At 38.5% G+C, this 15,232-nt stretch overlaps 1 protein-coding gene across 2 annotated transcripts in view; it reads right to left on the reverse strand.

Moving 5' to 3' along the window:
• The window catches only part of LOC132401913 (uncharacterized), a 52,143-nt gene that overhangs the window by 14,929 nt on the left and 21,982 nt on the right, over positions 1-15,232 (reverse strand). For both annotated transcript variants that reach the window (XM_059984259.1, XM_059984258.1), the window contains exons 4-6: positions 7,273-7,410; positions 7,027-7,132; positions 6,809-6,929 (exon numbers count right to left, since the gene is read on the reverse strand). In XM_059984259.1, the coding sequence (XP_059840242.1) occupies positions 6,809-6,929; positions 7,027-7,132; positions 7,273-7,410 (365 nt within the window). The remainder of the gene's footprint in view (positions 1-6,808; positions 6,930-7,026; positions 7,133-7,272; positions 7,411-15,232) is intronic.

A 15,232-nucleotide genomic window follows, 5' to 3' on the forward strand; every position in this document is an offset into this window, starting at 1 on the left:
CACAACACAGCTATACAATTTTGTCAAAGTTCTAAATGACATGCTGGATCTTTGCAAACTTTTAAGAAAGTAGAGGGACTGCTGAGCTTTCTTTGTAATAGCAGTTACATGATGAATCCAGGACAGATCCTCTGAAATGGTAACACAGAGGAATTTAAAGTTGCTGACCCTCTCCACCTCTGATCCTGATGAGGACCGGATCATGGACCTCTGGTTTCCCCCTCCTGAAGTCAATAGTCATTTCCTTGGTCTTGCTGACATTGAGTGCGAGGTAGTTGCTGTGGCACCGCTCAGCAAGATTTTCAGCCTCCCTCCTATATGCTAATTTGTCATCCAGTCAACAACAGTGGTGTTGTTGCCAAACTTCAATTTGGCACTGGAGCTGCGCTTACCCTCGCAGTCATAAGTATAAAGTGAGTAGAGTATAGGGCTAAACACACAATGCCCTTTGATTTACAAGATGCAGAAGGTGCAAACATGATCTACCATCTCTTCTCTCATTACAGTCACCCTGTTAGCTCCTTTTGGCTATTGAAGGAGCCCAAATAGAAAGGTAGTTTATATGGTTGAACAGGCACCATATATCTATATCTGTTCATTACAATCCCCATGCTGATATCGGGTGTTATCCAATTTTTCCATCTTTGGTTTTGGTATTATAAAAGGATAGAAATGCTGGAGTGCTAATATAATGCACCAAAATAACACCAGCATTGAATTTATATCTATCATGAAACACTCAATACACTTAGTGCTTTTCTTCCTTCAGGTAAAAATGCAAAGTGTGATGTGAGAGCTTTTATAAAAAATGATAATGAAATTATTATATGTTGGTATATATTTGCACTTAAATCTGCACACCTTAGGACTTTGGCAAAAATTAGTTAGAGTAGATTAGTTAGATTAGAGTAGGAAGCATCTCCCTCTGGTGCTCCCCCCTCCCCCTTTCTTTCTCCTGAGGCCTCCTGTCTCATGATCCTTTCCCTTCTCCAGCTCTGTATCACTTTTGCCAATCACCTTTCCAGCTCTTAGCTTCATCCCACCTCCTCCGGTCTTCTATCATTTTGCATTTCCCCCTCCCCCTTCGACTTTCAGATCTCTTACTATCTCCCCTTTCAGTTAGTCCTGACGAAGGGTCTTGGCCCGAAACGTCGACAGTGCTTCTTCCTATAGATGCTGCCTGGTCTGCTGTGTTCCAGCAACATTTTGTGTATGTTGATAGAGTAGAAAATGCTATCTTTTATAGTTAAGACTTAAAATAGATACATTTGTGTGTAAACTAAATAAACACTAGAAAGGAATTGAAGTGCAAGATGGTGCATTTTGGCAAGTCTGATTAGAACATGCAGTACACAATTAATCATGGGATATGAGGAAACAAAGAACAGAGGGACCATGGCCCCTGCCTATCTATCCCCTTACTTATTTGTGCAGCATAAGTAGATAGATGGTGAAGGCTTAAAAATGTCTTCCCTTCATTAAGCAGGGCATAGCATATAAGCATGGGGATCATAGTACAACTTTGTAAAGCATTGGTTGGGCTGAAGTATTGCATGCAGTTCTGTTTGCCCAGTGATTGCACTGGAAAGGGTGCAGAGAGGATACATCAGGATGTTGTCTGGGATATAAAGTTGCAGTTATGAGGGAAGATTGTATGGGCTGGGTTTGTTTTCCTTGGAGTGGAAGATGCTTGCAGGTTGGGTGAATAATTAACAGAAATTTTTATCCGATAGCAGAAGTGTCAATAAGCAAAGGACTTAAGTTTTGGGTGCAAGGGTAAGAGGTTCACTGGAGATCTCATGAAGAATTTCTATCAGCCAGAGAGTGATTGGAATCTAGAATGCACAACTTGAGTGGGTGGTGGAGAAAGGTATTTTCACAATATTTAAGTTTTTGGTTTAAGTATCTGGATGAGTATTTCAGTCACCAAAGCACAGAAGGCTACAAGCCAAGTACCAGTAAAGAGTTGGTACAGATTGGTCTAATGACCAGCATGGGCATGTGGGCTGAAGAGTCCATTTCTGTATAGTAACACTTCATGAAATGCACAGAGTTTGAAAACTAAAAAAGACCCTTTGGACTCTCATAGATCTTGTCCTGTGCAACGAGGCAAGTAAAATTAACAATCTCTTACTTCGGGATCCTTTTGGAAAGAGTGATCACAGTATAAACTGAATATCAATTACAATATCAATATCAATAGTTCAATCTAAAACCAGTGCATTTTACCTTTACAAGGGAGACTACAATGGGATGAAGGAGGATTTTCTGTTAAGACTGAAGTCTTTCCAAGTGAGTTTTCAGTGTTCAACAAATGTATATTCTCATTAGAAGCAAGGACATTTAAGGGTAGGAAGAGCCATTCCTTGGATAACCAGGTGAAATAAAGGAAGGCATCAAACTGAAAGCTCATGAAAGTTGCTAAGAGTAGTGGAAAACTGGAAGATTGGGAAAATTTTAAAAAGAACCACTAAGAAAGCAATAAAGGGAAGATATATTTTGAAAGTACACTAACAAAAATATAACAGATTGTAAAAGTTTTTATTATATAAAGCAGACAAGGGAGGTTAACGTGAACACAAATCCCTTCAAAGAGAAGACCAGCATGGACATGGTGGCTGAAGTATATTTGTTAATGCCGAAAAGGCTGAGAATTTGAACGATTATCTTGTTTCAGTCTTCACAGTAAAGATAGCTTCTGACATGCCAAATGTACATAGATGTTATAAATGTGATAGGTGGTAAGGACCTTGATACAGTTATCACTAAGGAGCTGGGCCTAAAGGTGCTGGTCCCTGGTCCAGATGGAATCCCTAGAACTGAAAGAAATGGCAGAAGTTATAGAAGATAATTTACCAAAATTCTCTGGATTCTGGGCAAGTCCTGGCAGATTGGAAGGCAGCAAATATTACATTTAAAAAAGAATGTAGGCAGAAGTTAGATAACGATAGGCCAGTTAGCTAAACATCTGTAGTTGAGTAAATGCTCTAAGCTAATATTATGAAAGAAATAGCAAAACTTCTGGATAAAAAGGTTCCATCAGGCAAATGAAGCATGGATTCAGGAAAGGCAGGTCCTGTTTGACAAAATAACAAGTGTTTTGAGAATAAATCATAAGACCTCGGGACAGAATTAGGCTATTTGGCCATTGAGTCTGCTGTGCCATTCTATCAGAGCTGATTTGTTATTCTTCTCAACTCCATTGTCCTGCCTTTCCTCTGCAACCTTTGATGACCTTACTAATCAAGAATCTATCAACCTCAGTTTTCAATACACTCGATTACTTGGTCTCCACAGCTGTCTGTGATATTGAATTCCACAGATTCACCATCCTCTGGCAAAATAAATTTGTCAGTTTTAAAGGGATATCCATATATTCTGAGGCTGTGCCCTCTTGTCCTGGATTCCCACACAACATAATGAGCTCAGTGGATAGAAGGCAACAGGTAGATGTTGTACACTTGAATTTCCAGCTGGTGTTTGATAAGATGTCACATAGAAGACATGTTCATAAGACAAGGATGTGCGTAGTTAGGGGTAATGCATTAGCATGAATAGCGGATTGGTTAATTAAAAATATACGGTATTAGCTTTGGAGGTAGTGCAGAGATTAACCAGGTTCATTCTGAAATCTGGAGTTAGCCTATGAGTAGAGATCAAGTTATCTGGGACTAAAACTGCTGGAATTCAGAAGAATGAGCGAGGATTATATAGAAACATATAAAATTATGAAAATGATAGATAAGATAGAGACAGGAAAGTTGTTTCCATTGATATGTGAAACTAGAACTAGGTGTCATATCTTCAGTTTTGGGGGAGCAGGTTTAAGACAGAGGTAAGAAAGAACTAATTTTCCCCAGAGTAGTGAATCTGTGGAACTCTCTGTCCAGAATAGAGGCTATCTCATTAAATACATTTAAGACCCAGTAAAATATATGTTTTGCTTTGTTGGGGAATTAATGGTTATGGGGAAAAGTCAGGAAGGTGGAGCTGAGTGGAAGGCCAGATCAGACATGATATTATTGAATAGTGGATTAGGCTCAATGGACCAGATGGTCTATTCCTCTTTCAATTTCTTATTCTACTATCACTGAATAAATCGCTTCCTTGTGCCATGTACTAAACAATGATATTGTCGTTCTCTTGCATAAAGAATACTCTGCTGACTTGAGATGAGTATTTATAATTGCTATCTGACAGAGCCCATTGGGCAGAGTTAAGCCCTTCACTCAAATTTTAGCTGGCCAAACAAAACTGGATATCATAAGATTAATACTAACTCTATGAAGCAAGTAAGCCAGGTACCCTTCAAAATAAAGGTAGATGGCTCAAAAGATATGGAAGTATTAACACAGAAAAGTGCAAATGAAGAACAGCACATGTTAATCTTGATTTTTATTGAAGCACTGAAAAAAATTGCAGAAATAAATCCTTAAGTACCACAGGTAAAACAGAATATTAACAATTAAAAATCAAAGGTACCAAAAGAAAATCTGGTTAACACATATCCTGCAATTTCAATAAGGACAAAATGAGCCTGTTTCATTGTATGTAGATGAATTGAACACTTTGCTATTAGAAGTAAGGAATTATGTGCCCAACACAGTTAAATCTAGTTATTTGCATTTTTACTAAGAAAACTAATTATTGTTAAACCCATGGCTGCAATTGAGAAGAAATTCATTGGTTTTGTTTGCATAAGGATGGCCTTCAAGACTGCTTCTGCTGACAATGCTGTAACATTGTTATAGCATTGTTGTTGTTCCTCCCTGTGCCTTGTGGGGCATCAGTGGTAACCCTCGCTGCTTCCTTAGCACTTGTCCATTTTTTACGACGCCAAGTTGCTAACTCGATGCTCAGCTCCACACAGATAGAAAGCATGCAAAGAACCGGCAAGATTCAAAGTGGGGCCACTCACCTCAAAGACTGGTACGGATGTTACTACATCACCAGCTGGCCCTCTTATGGCATTACCACCAGTTAAAGGAGAGTCCAAAGGCACATTTTCCTTATTCCACCTGGGGCTCATACCCAGAGTGCCTTAAATGGCATATGATGGCATGTTGTTAGCTGGATCAGGGATCAAGGGAAAGGATACACTGCCTGTACTGGTGGGCCTAATAAAGGAGGTCCACAAGAGGAGGGCTTTTCCATTTGCATTGAGCAGAGTGTTGTCTCCAATCCTTCTCCTGTCCAATGCCACATTTATACAATTTCAGAAGATAACAGTGGATTCACGCAAGTGGCACCTAGTTAAATCTGCATAATAAAATTGATTACATAACATTAATGTACAAGGCTCTTCTTCGAGATGTTGAAGTTTTAAGGATAATAACTCTGAGAGCAATTTCAAGCTTTACGGTCAGTTGCAATTACCTGCTGAGGGAATCAAGATGGGATCTTCAGGAAAAGCAGTTGTTTAATTCGCGCACAGTGTGAGGTAATGCCTGATAAAGGAGTTATGTCCATGCTAGATACTACAGTTTGGAGACTTATTAAAGCACCACTTAAAAAGCCTTCTAATGCTCACTTAAAAGGTGCATAATATTACAGTTCTTCCCCATCTTGTCAGGACAAAGTCACTGGTTGATCATTGGTATATTTCTAGGAGCCCACTTGTTCTGGTGAAAATCAAGAAGAGGACTGAGGCTGGGCAGAGCAGCAGCAATTGCTAAGGAAGGATAGGAGGCAACACTTTGCTCATTAAACAGAAAAATCCTCCTTAATCAGGACAACCAATTTCACAGACAGAGAATCCTTTCCTTTGATCCCCAGAAGAAAATGGCCTGGCTGAATGATGTCAAGAATGAAACATTTTAATTTCACTGTGCCAACTCTGCCGAGTGTATTAGATTTCATTGTATTTTCTTTGATCCAGGTGCAGAACTTCATTCTTCCAACAAATATTTAAAGATTATATTTACAAAGTAATATTTTACATTATATAAAACTAGAATGTTTTAATTCATCATACCCTCATCCACCCTTGTCAAACATATAGCGAAAATCCATGTCAAACTTTGTAAAAATCTCAATAAAACTCAATGTTAATTTTTCAAAAATATCCATCAAATAAATAACATTTATCCTACATATCTTTGACTGATCTCAACCTTTTTAAATGAATATTTTATCAACATTCTGGCTCTTAAAGCAGCACCAAGGTTATCTATTGAATTTCTAAATTAAGGGCAAAATCATTCTCTTGTCTCCTCATGATGTAATGTTTTATGGGACAAAATAAAAAAAGATTTAAATTCAAATCTTACTGCAGAAGCAGAAGATGTATCTGGTACAAAAATGAGTTGTTGAAATAATCCAGCGATCTTGATAACAGAATTATGTTGGCTCTGTAAATAGAATTCGAATACATGTTTGGCTTGATAGCTATTTCATCTGAAAGCACTGTTCTTGTATAATACTGTACTTCTGATGGGTGGAGCAAAAACTGTTTGCCCAAAGGTGAACAATCAAAGCGTAACATGAACAGTTAAGGCTTGATAAAAGTATTCTGGTATCCTGCTGAGACCATTTAAAATTTCTGACTCACTGGGATGACCTCTGTTGCAAGATTGAACTACTATATTGGGCTTGTGTGAAGAGGATTAATTGCATTTATCTTTCACCAAATGATCAGAGCATTAATTTTCCAAATGCTTAAATTAACCCTGTCTTAAAGGGAAGTATTTCATTCACATCCAAAATAAAAACTTAAGGATTAAAAGAGAGCTTACTGACTGTTAATTACACAAATATACTTCAGCAGAAGTTAATGCAATTGAAGACAATTGGAAAGCTGGCTACGAACATTTTGTGTAGGTGATTCTCGATCCTTGGGTCTGAAAACTCTCGGTTTATGCACTCTGGGTGGCATTCTTGAATGTGGTTGTTGATCCATTGTTGGTTTTTCATCTGAGGGACAATGTTTCCTACAATGTTAAAGAAAAATTTTAATATCTTGGTCAGGGCACTTCTGACCACTTCTATTGCTCTAAGATAAATTGAGGTCATGATGAAACTTCTTACCGGTCCCTGAAAAAATGCAAGTAAATCAAGTAACCTAGTGCAATGAGGAGAAGCAGTATCACAATACATCCAGTAGTCAAAGCCGATGATGCAGATTTATTTGTACCTGCAAAGAGAAGCAGAGGAATTTTTCAGCATTTAAGTGTAAACGTCTATTTCAAGGATTAAAATATTTACATTTAAACATGCGTACACTTATAATAACGTAAACTAGAAGCCATGATGTTAAAAAATTGTACTACTTACTTGCAGCACATTGACAGAAGTCTCCAGAATATCCAGGGGAGCAAATGCACACATATCCAAGTGAAGTCTCTGGCCTTAAAACACATTTTCCATTATTCAAGCATGGATGAGCACCACAACCATGTTTCTCCTTAATTACTAAAGCAAATAAAAATATAAAAATTATAATTTGTTCCTAATAGTTTAAATATTCTTCTAATATGTCCATACAAGAGGGAAGAGATTAACACAAAAAACTAGATTTGGGAAAGCAAAGCTTAAAGGCCAAGGATTACAAAAAGAATCTGTTTCTGTTGGGTTTCTTCTTCCTTACTGCTTCACTAATAAACCTAATTCAAACAGTCCTAGAAATCCTCCAATCAAACAAACAACAGTAGGCTTGAAATATGGATTAAGAATAGACTCATTAAAGATTTGTGCATGGATTACTTTGATCAGCTTATGACCCTCTACAATTATTCTAACTCTCTACAGGTAGTACAACCTGAGGCAGGGGGAACATTTTGAAAGAGCATGATCCTTAAGATTTAGGATGGCATTAGTGATCATGGAAGTCCAGATCTGTTGCAGTTCCAAAGAATGCCAAATTCAGAAAGTGCAAGTTTATGAGTGGCGTATCTGGCACTTTGACTCCAAGATTTACGTTTGGATATTATTTATTGTGAAACTATGTGATAGAATAGTCAAGGATGATTATCGTCAGTTATCTCTGCAAATTTATGACAATCTGGGTTTGGGTTTATACCCAATTAACTGCAATGATGATGTACTACTGGCTGTATTCCTAAAAGGATGAGGAATCAGATAAGTCACTTCCAATCATTCTGTAACATACAACATATACTTCATGATTTAAAATTAGAACATCATGATGCTCCTTATAGATTACAGCTTGGCACTGAATACTATTGTCCCCTCAAAACTACCCATTAAGCTTCAGGACCTTGGACTCAGACACTTCCTTGTGCAATTAGATCTTCGATTTCCTCACTTGCAAACCCCAGTCAGGTCAGATCAGCAACAACGTCTCCTCCACAATCTCCAGCAGCACAGCTCCACAAGACTGTGTGCTTTGTCCTCCACTCTCATCAGTTTACACTTACGACTGTGTGGCTAAGCATGGCTCGAATGCCTTATTTAAGTTTGCTGATGACAGCACTATCTTAGGCTGAATTAAAGATGGGGATGAATCAGCATATAGGAGGGAGATTGAAAATCTGGCTGAGTGGTGAGTGATAACAACCACCTCTCATTCAATGTCAGCATCACCAAAGAGTTGATTACTGGCATATGGAGAAAGAAACCAGAGGTCAATCAGCCAATTCGCACTGGAGAATCAGGGGTGGGGAGGGTCAGCAACTTTAAATTTCTCGGTGTTATCATTTCAGAGGACCTGTCCTGGGCACAGCACATGCAGCAAGTGTAATTATAAAGAAATCACAGCAACACCTCCACATCCTTAGGAGTCTGTAAAGTTTCAGCATGGCATCGAAAACTTTGTCAAACTAATATAAATGTGTGGTGGAGAGGATATTGACTGGTTGCGTCATAGCAAGGTATGGAAACACCAGTGCCCTCCAACAGAAAATCCGACAATATGCAGTGGATTTGGCCCAGTCCATCACAGATAAAGTCTCTCCACCGTTCAGCACATTTACATGGAGTATTGTCACAGCATCCATCTTCAGTGAACCCCACCATGCATGTCATGCTCTTTTCTTGCTGCTGCAATCAGGAAGGTAGTATAGAAGCCTCAGAACTCACATCACCAGCTTCAGGAACAGTTTTTACCCCTCAATGATAAGGCTCTTGAACCAGAGGGGATAACTTCGCTCACCTTCATGTGCCTCCTCACTGAACTATTCCCACAACCTATGACTGTCAAGGACTGTTCATCGCAGGTTCTCGATATTTATTGCTGAGTTATTATTTTCTTTTCTTCTTTCTTTTTGTACTTGCACAGTTTGTCATCTTTTGCACATTGGTTGAACGCCCTGTTGATGCAGTCTTTCATTGATTCTATTATGGTCATTGGATTTTTTTTTGAGTATGCTCATAAGAAAATGAATCTCAGGGTTGTAATATGGTGACTTATATGTAATATGATAATAAATTTACTTTGTACTTTAAATTATATCCTTCTATAAAATCACATAACATGTTAGTACCTTACAGTATATAAATATATAACCTATTTCATCACATGACTAGGTCAACTCTTGCTGGTCATGGCCTAATGTTCCAAAGGATTTGCTGGAATTTATCCATAGAAATAAGTGCAGTAACAGAACGTGATCTTGCTGGGATTCCCCAAGAATTGTGCTGAGAAAATGGTCAACCAAATCTTATTCAAAGTAAATTTGTTATTGAAGTACATAAATATCACATATACTACCCTGGGATTCATTTTCTTGCAGGTATTCACAGTAAATACAAAGAAACAGAATGAAATGAATGATAAACATATACAAGATAGACAATTGACCAATTTGCAAGGCAACAAACTGTGCAAATACAAAAAGAAAAAACCAAAATAGCAACAATAAATAAATAAGCACTAAATGTTGAGAATGTGAGATGAAGAGTCCTTGAAAGTGTCCGGTAACATTTCAGATAGTACCTAAGACACCATTCATTTCAATGGGGAATTATTGTCTTCCACATTCTGTAGATCATTTTTTTTAAAAAAACTTATTTTACTTCAATGTTTGGAAAGTTATTTTATATGTTTTGATTTTTAACTAACTATTTTTTCCAGATGATCCAATAACTTACATCAATTTTAATGCATTATTAAAAATATTTATGAATGTCAGAGGCATTTAAAAAACTGTTACTTTTAACAGAAAACAAAGCTTTTTTATGACAAAACATCTCAGGCATGTTTTATAAGTCCAAATCAACATGCCTCCTGGAACTTGAAGTCAAACTCCAATCATTCTTAATTCCAACCCAATCTATACACTTGTTGTATAACAACAAATTTCACAACATATGCCAGTAATATTAAAGCTGATTCTGATTCCACATCTTTTCTGACCCAATTTTCTTTACATCTTACATGGCCTGGTGGGAAAATTTACTGACTTTGGGCTCAGGCCCACTAGTGAAAACTGCCATTGAATCACTGCCAACTGTTTAAAACAGCCAACCCGTCTTGCTAATATCCTTCAGATGAAAAACTACCTGCTATTCTTACCACAATGTGGCTCAAGAATCACCCATATTGGTGAAGTCTAATATTTTCCCAAACTCAGAAGGCAGCTATGTATGGTTAATAGTGTTACTTAAGTGAATAAATAATAACAGTATTATATAGATAGGGATGGAGCTTTGGAGATGATGGCGCCTAACGGCGACTTCTTTGCTTGCATCTTCAGAAACAGCTCTATTTCTATCTTTGATATCTCTATTTTTCCCTTTCAGGGTTCTTTTGAACACCCTGACACAGGAGTTACATGCTGACTTCAGTTCTTTGTGGGAATGGGATCCACTCTCGGGGTCTCATGACTAGCCGCTATTCAATATAGCGAGGACGTGGCCTAGAAGACTAGCGCGCAGTCAGGGTTCCGGGATTTCGTGGCTCTGGAGGCGGGCGGACTTGAGGTCGGTGCCTCTGCAGGAAACTGGTGTGTCGTGGGAAATGGAAGATCAAAAGCAGCGAGCTGGCCGTGTGCCCAGACCTGAGTTCTTTGGGCACAGAGCTCGGAAGAAGTGATGCAACGGACTTTTAACATTGTAAATCAGTGAGTTGTTTGTTATGTCTCCCCTCACGCTGTGAAACAGGAACACCTCTTTTTCCCTTATTAGGGAGACAGAGCCTGTGGTATGTTGAAATACCAGTGAACGAGTAGTCTTGGGGTACTACAAGTCTATGTCTTTATTGATGCTTTGCTGCATACTTAAGTACTCAGTGGGGAGTGCCGATGCTTCTATGGCTGGTGGGGGGTGCTGTTGCCTTGCTGCTGTTTGTGCATGGGTGGAGAAAGCTGGGGGGGGCTTTGGGGTTCTAACATTTAACTATTATTCATTCTTTGGGGCATTCGTCTGTTTCTATGGATGGTTGTGAAGAAAATGAATTTCAGGATGTATATTGTATACATTTACCTGACATTAAATCTTTGAAACAATAAAAAACATTGACAGGTATCTTTAAAGGGTCTACACTAGCATTTTCTTATCATTCAGGAGAACAGGTAATTCAAAACCCATTAGTTTCGACAGCTGCAAGGTAATTAATGTAATTTAAACAAGTAAATGTACCAAGATACAGAGATCCTTCATGGATTTAGTGATCATATACAAAGCTTCTTCAAATTCATTTTATATCAAGTGCTGAAATTGCTATTAAACAGTAAAGTTGTGTGTTATGATTGGTCTAAGCTGATAATGTAACTTTTAATAGGCACCTTGATATTACTGGAATGTGTGGGGCATAGAATGATATGGAATTAGTACAGACGGTGTCGGATTGGATTGTATAACTTATTTCCCTTCTAGTTGAACTTTCTTATGCTTGTTTGTATTTTTATGTAATTACAAAATTGTTCAGCGATTGTTCAGTGTGTTTTTAATGTTTGCAATTACCTCTTTCTGGAGGCAATTCATCTTTGTGGTGGTGGCATTCGCATTACTTGAAAAAAGGCAACAATATTGGTTAATTAAGCAATGGGATTTGAAATGGAATTTACAGTTATCAACAATCTGGCATAACAGGACCAAACCACTTTGGATTAGTCTCTTTGTCTCATTGCTAGGCTCATGATCCTCATTATCCCACTTTCCCCATTCCTTTGTTCTTTTAGCACTGAATAAAAACGGCTGTGAACAACAAGTTTTATGCCTCACTCTTGACTTCTGAAGAACCTCAGATCAAAAACGTCAGGTTTCAATAATGGATGTGATGGTCAACCTCAACAAGATAGGCCTCATTTATAGAGTTTTACAGCACTTCTACGCTTTGCAACTCTATAACCATAAATCAAACTGGCAGAAGTACTGATTGTGCCAAGTTCACAAAAATTATCCAGGACATTTTCTGGAGCGAAATCCTATGTAACCAATGTGTTTAAATTTTTGAGGATGTGACTACTGCAGTAGATGTAGTATATATGGACTTCAGCAAGCATTTGATAAGGTACCCCATGCAAGTCTTATTGAGAAAGTAAGGAGGCATGGGATCCAAGGGGACATTGCTTTGTGGATCCAGAACTAGCTTGCCCACAGAAGGCAAAGAGTGGTTGTAGACAGGTCATATTCTGCAAGGAGGTCAGTGACCAGCGGTGTGCCTCAGAGATCTGTTCTGGGGCCCCTACTCTTCATGATTTTTATAAATGACCTGGATGAGGAAGTGGAGGGATTGGTTAGTAAATTTGCCAATGACACAAAGGTTGGGGGTGTTGTGGATAGTGTGGAAGGTTGTCCGAGGTTACAGCGGGACATTGATAGGATACAAAACTGGGCTGAGAAGTGGCAGATAGAGTTCAACCCAAATAAGTGTGAGGTGTTCATTTTGGTAGGTCGAATATGATGGCAGAATATAGTATTAGGTAAGACACTTGGCAGAATGGAGGATCAGAGAGACCTTGGAGTCTGACTCCATAGTACACTCAAAGCAGCTGTGCAGGTTAACTCTGTGGTTAAGAAGGCATACAGTGCATTGGCCTTCATCAATCATGGGATTAAATTTAGGAGCTGAGAGGTAATGTTGCAGCTATATTGGACCCTGGTCAAACCCCACTTGGAGTACTGTGCTCAGTTCTGGTCACCTCACTACAGGAAGGATGCAGAAACTATAGAAAGGGTGCAAAGGAGATTTACAAGGATGTTGCCTGGATTGGGGAACATGCCTTATGAAAATAGGTTGAGTGAACTTAGCCTTTTCTCCTTGGAGCAACAGAGAATGAGAGGTGACCTGATGGAGGTGTATAAGATGATGAGAGGCATTGATCGTGTAGACAGTCAGAGGCTTTTTCCCAGGGCTGAAATGGCTATCACGAGAGGGCACAGTTTTAAGGTGCTTGGATGTAAGTACAGAGGGGATGTCAGGGGCAAGTTGTTTTTCTTTTATTAAACGCAGGGTCTTTTAAGAGACTCCTTGGATAGGTACATGGAGCTTAGAAAAATAGAAGTCTATGGGTAATCCTAGTAATTTCTCAGATAAAGACATGTCCAGCACAGCTTTGTGGGCCAAAGGGCCTGTATTGTGCGATAGGTTCTCTATGTTTTTTTCTAATGTGAGAACAGGTTATTTTGGACCTTAATTTGTGTAATGATATTTAGTTTATAAGCAACCTCTAGGAAAGAAAAATGAGCATATGATAAACACAAGTTTGTATTCATAGTCCGAAAAAGGCGCAGGCCTATCTGACACTGGAAGTCTGAACTTAAATAAAGCCAATTACTTAAGCAGATGCTACATGGAATTGACAAAGTATTGCAAAATTAGAATCACAATGTTTATCTGCAGATAATCAACAAACATTAAAATAAATATTTCAAAATTCTCAATGAATGTACATTTCTTTGAAAACTGAAAACTACATGGGAGCAATTATTGTCTGCACCTAACAATGAAAGTTAATGTTTGTGTTAATAGAAACAAATTGGGGGGTGGGGGGGGAAGAAATCAATGCCATCCAATAGTCTGGAAAATATGGCAGTGCAACACCAGCACAAACTGTAGGGTGCCTGATTATTGGATTTTCATGGTACCACATTTGTGTAACAGTATCAAATGTAAAGACTTGAGTGTTTCTTGAAGATAGCAAAAAATGATCAAAATTGATTAAAAAGGACAGATTATACAGAATACAGGTCAGAAGTAGAGAAAAATACTGTAGGTGCTTTTAGAGCCATGTAAAAAGGAGAATAAGTAAATGCATAATCCTTTAGGAGCAAAGGCATGAAAAATAATAAGGAATGAAAGAAATGGCCGAGGCATTAACCACCTTCTTGCCTTGAGTACAATAAACTAAATGTCATAGAGATCAGGGAAACAAAAGTTAAACTTGAGAGGAGGATGATGAGAGGAGACATGATAGAGGTATACAAGATATTAAGAGGAATAGATAGAGTGGACAGCCAGTGCCTCTTCCCCAGGGCACCACTGCTCAATACAAGAGGACATGGCTTTAAGGTAAGGGGTGGGAAGTTCAAGGGGGATACTAGAGGAAGGTTTTTTTTTTACTCAGAGAGCGTTTGGTGCGTGGAATGCACTGCCTGAGTCAGTGGTGGAGGCAGATACACTAGTGAAATTTAAGAGATGACTAGACAGGTATATGGAGGAACTTAAGGTACGGGGTTATGTGGGAGGCAGGGTTTAAGGATCCGCAAACATTGTGGGCTGAAAGGCCCGTACTGTGCTGTATGTTCCAAAATAACGCTGAATAATTAAAGTAACATTTATAAGATAGTACTTAAGAAGTTAAAGGGTGAAAACCTAACAAACCAGCTGGGCTTTGCCCAGATTCATCTACAGTACAGTTATGAAGAGCTTGCCACTGAACCAGTTAAAACATTGTTGACCGCCTTACAAAACTCACGAGGTTCTGGAAGAAACTCAAATAATTTTGAATACAGTAATATAATACCACTCTGCAGACAAGGAAAATTATAACATGTTTGGGCAGAACTAATTTACTCTACTGATGTAGTTGGTGATAGTTTGTTATCTAAGGATGAGTGTTTTGAAAGATATGTAACTGTATGATATGCCTGCCATGCGAATAGCTGGGTGTGTAAGCTGTAGGATTTGTGAGAGAGTGTTGTGGTAGCAGCAGGTTTTTGTGTTTATCTATGCAGTTGTTGGTAGTTGGGATTTAATACTTTGGTCATTGACTTGCATCAGTAGTGAGGTCATTAATCTTCTTCCCAGCAGCATCATTTCAACTCATCTTGCCTCTTCTCTTTTTATTGAACTGGCTGTGTTGACTAAATTGTCCTCCACTTCCACATACTT

The sequence above is a fragment of the Hypanus sabinus genome, chromosome 11, assembly GCF_030144855.1.
Source record: "Hypanus sabinus isolate sHypSab1 chromosome 11, sHypSab1.hap1, whole genome shotgun sequence".
NCBI lineage: Eukaryota > Metazoa > Chordata > Chondrichthyes > Myliobatiformes > Dasyatidae > Hypanus > Hypanus sabinus.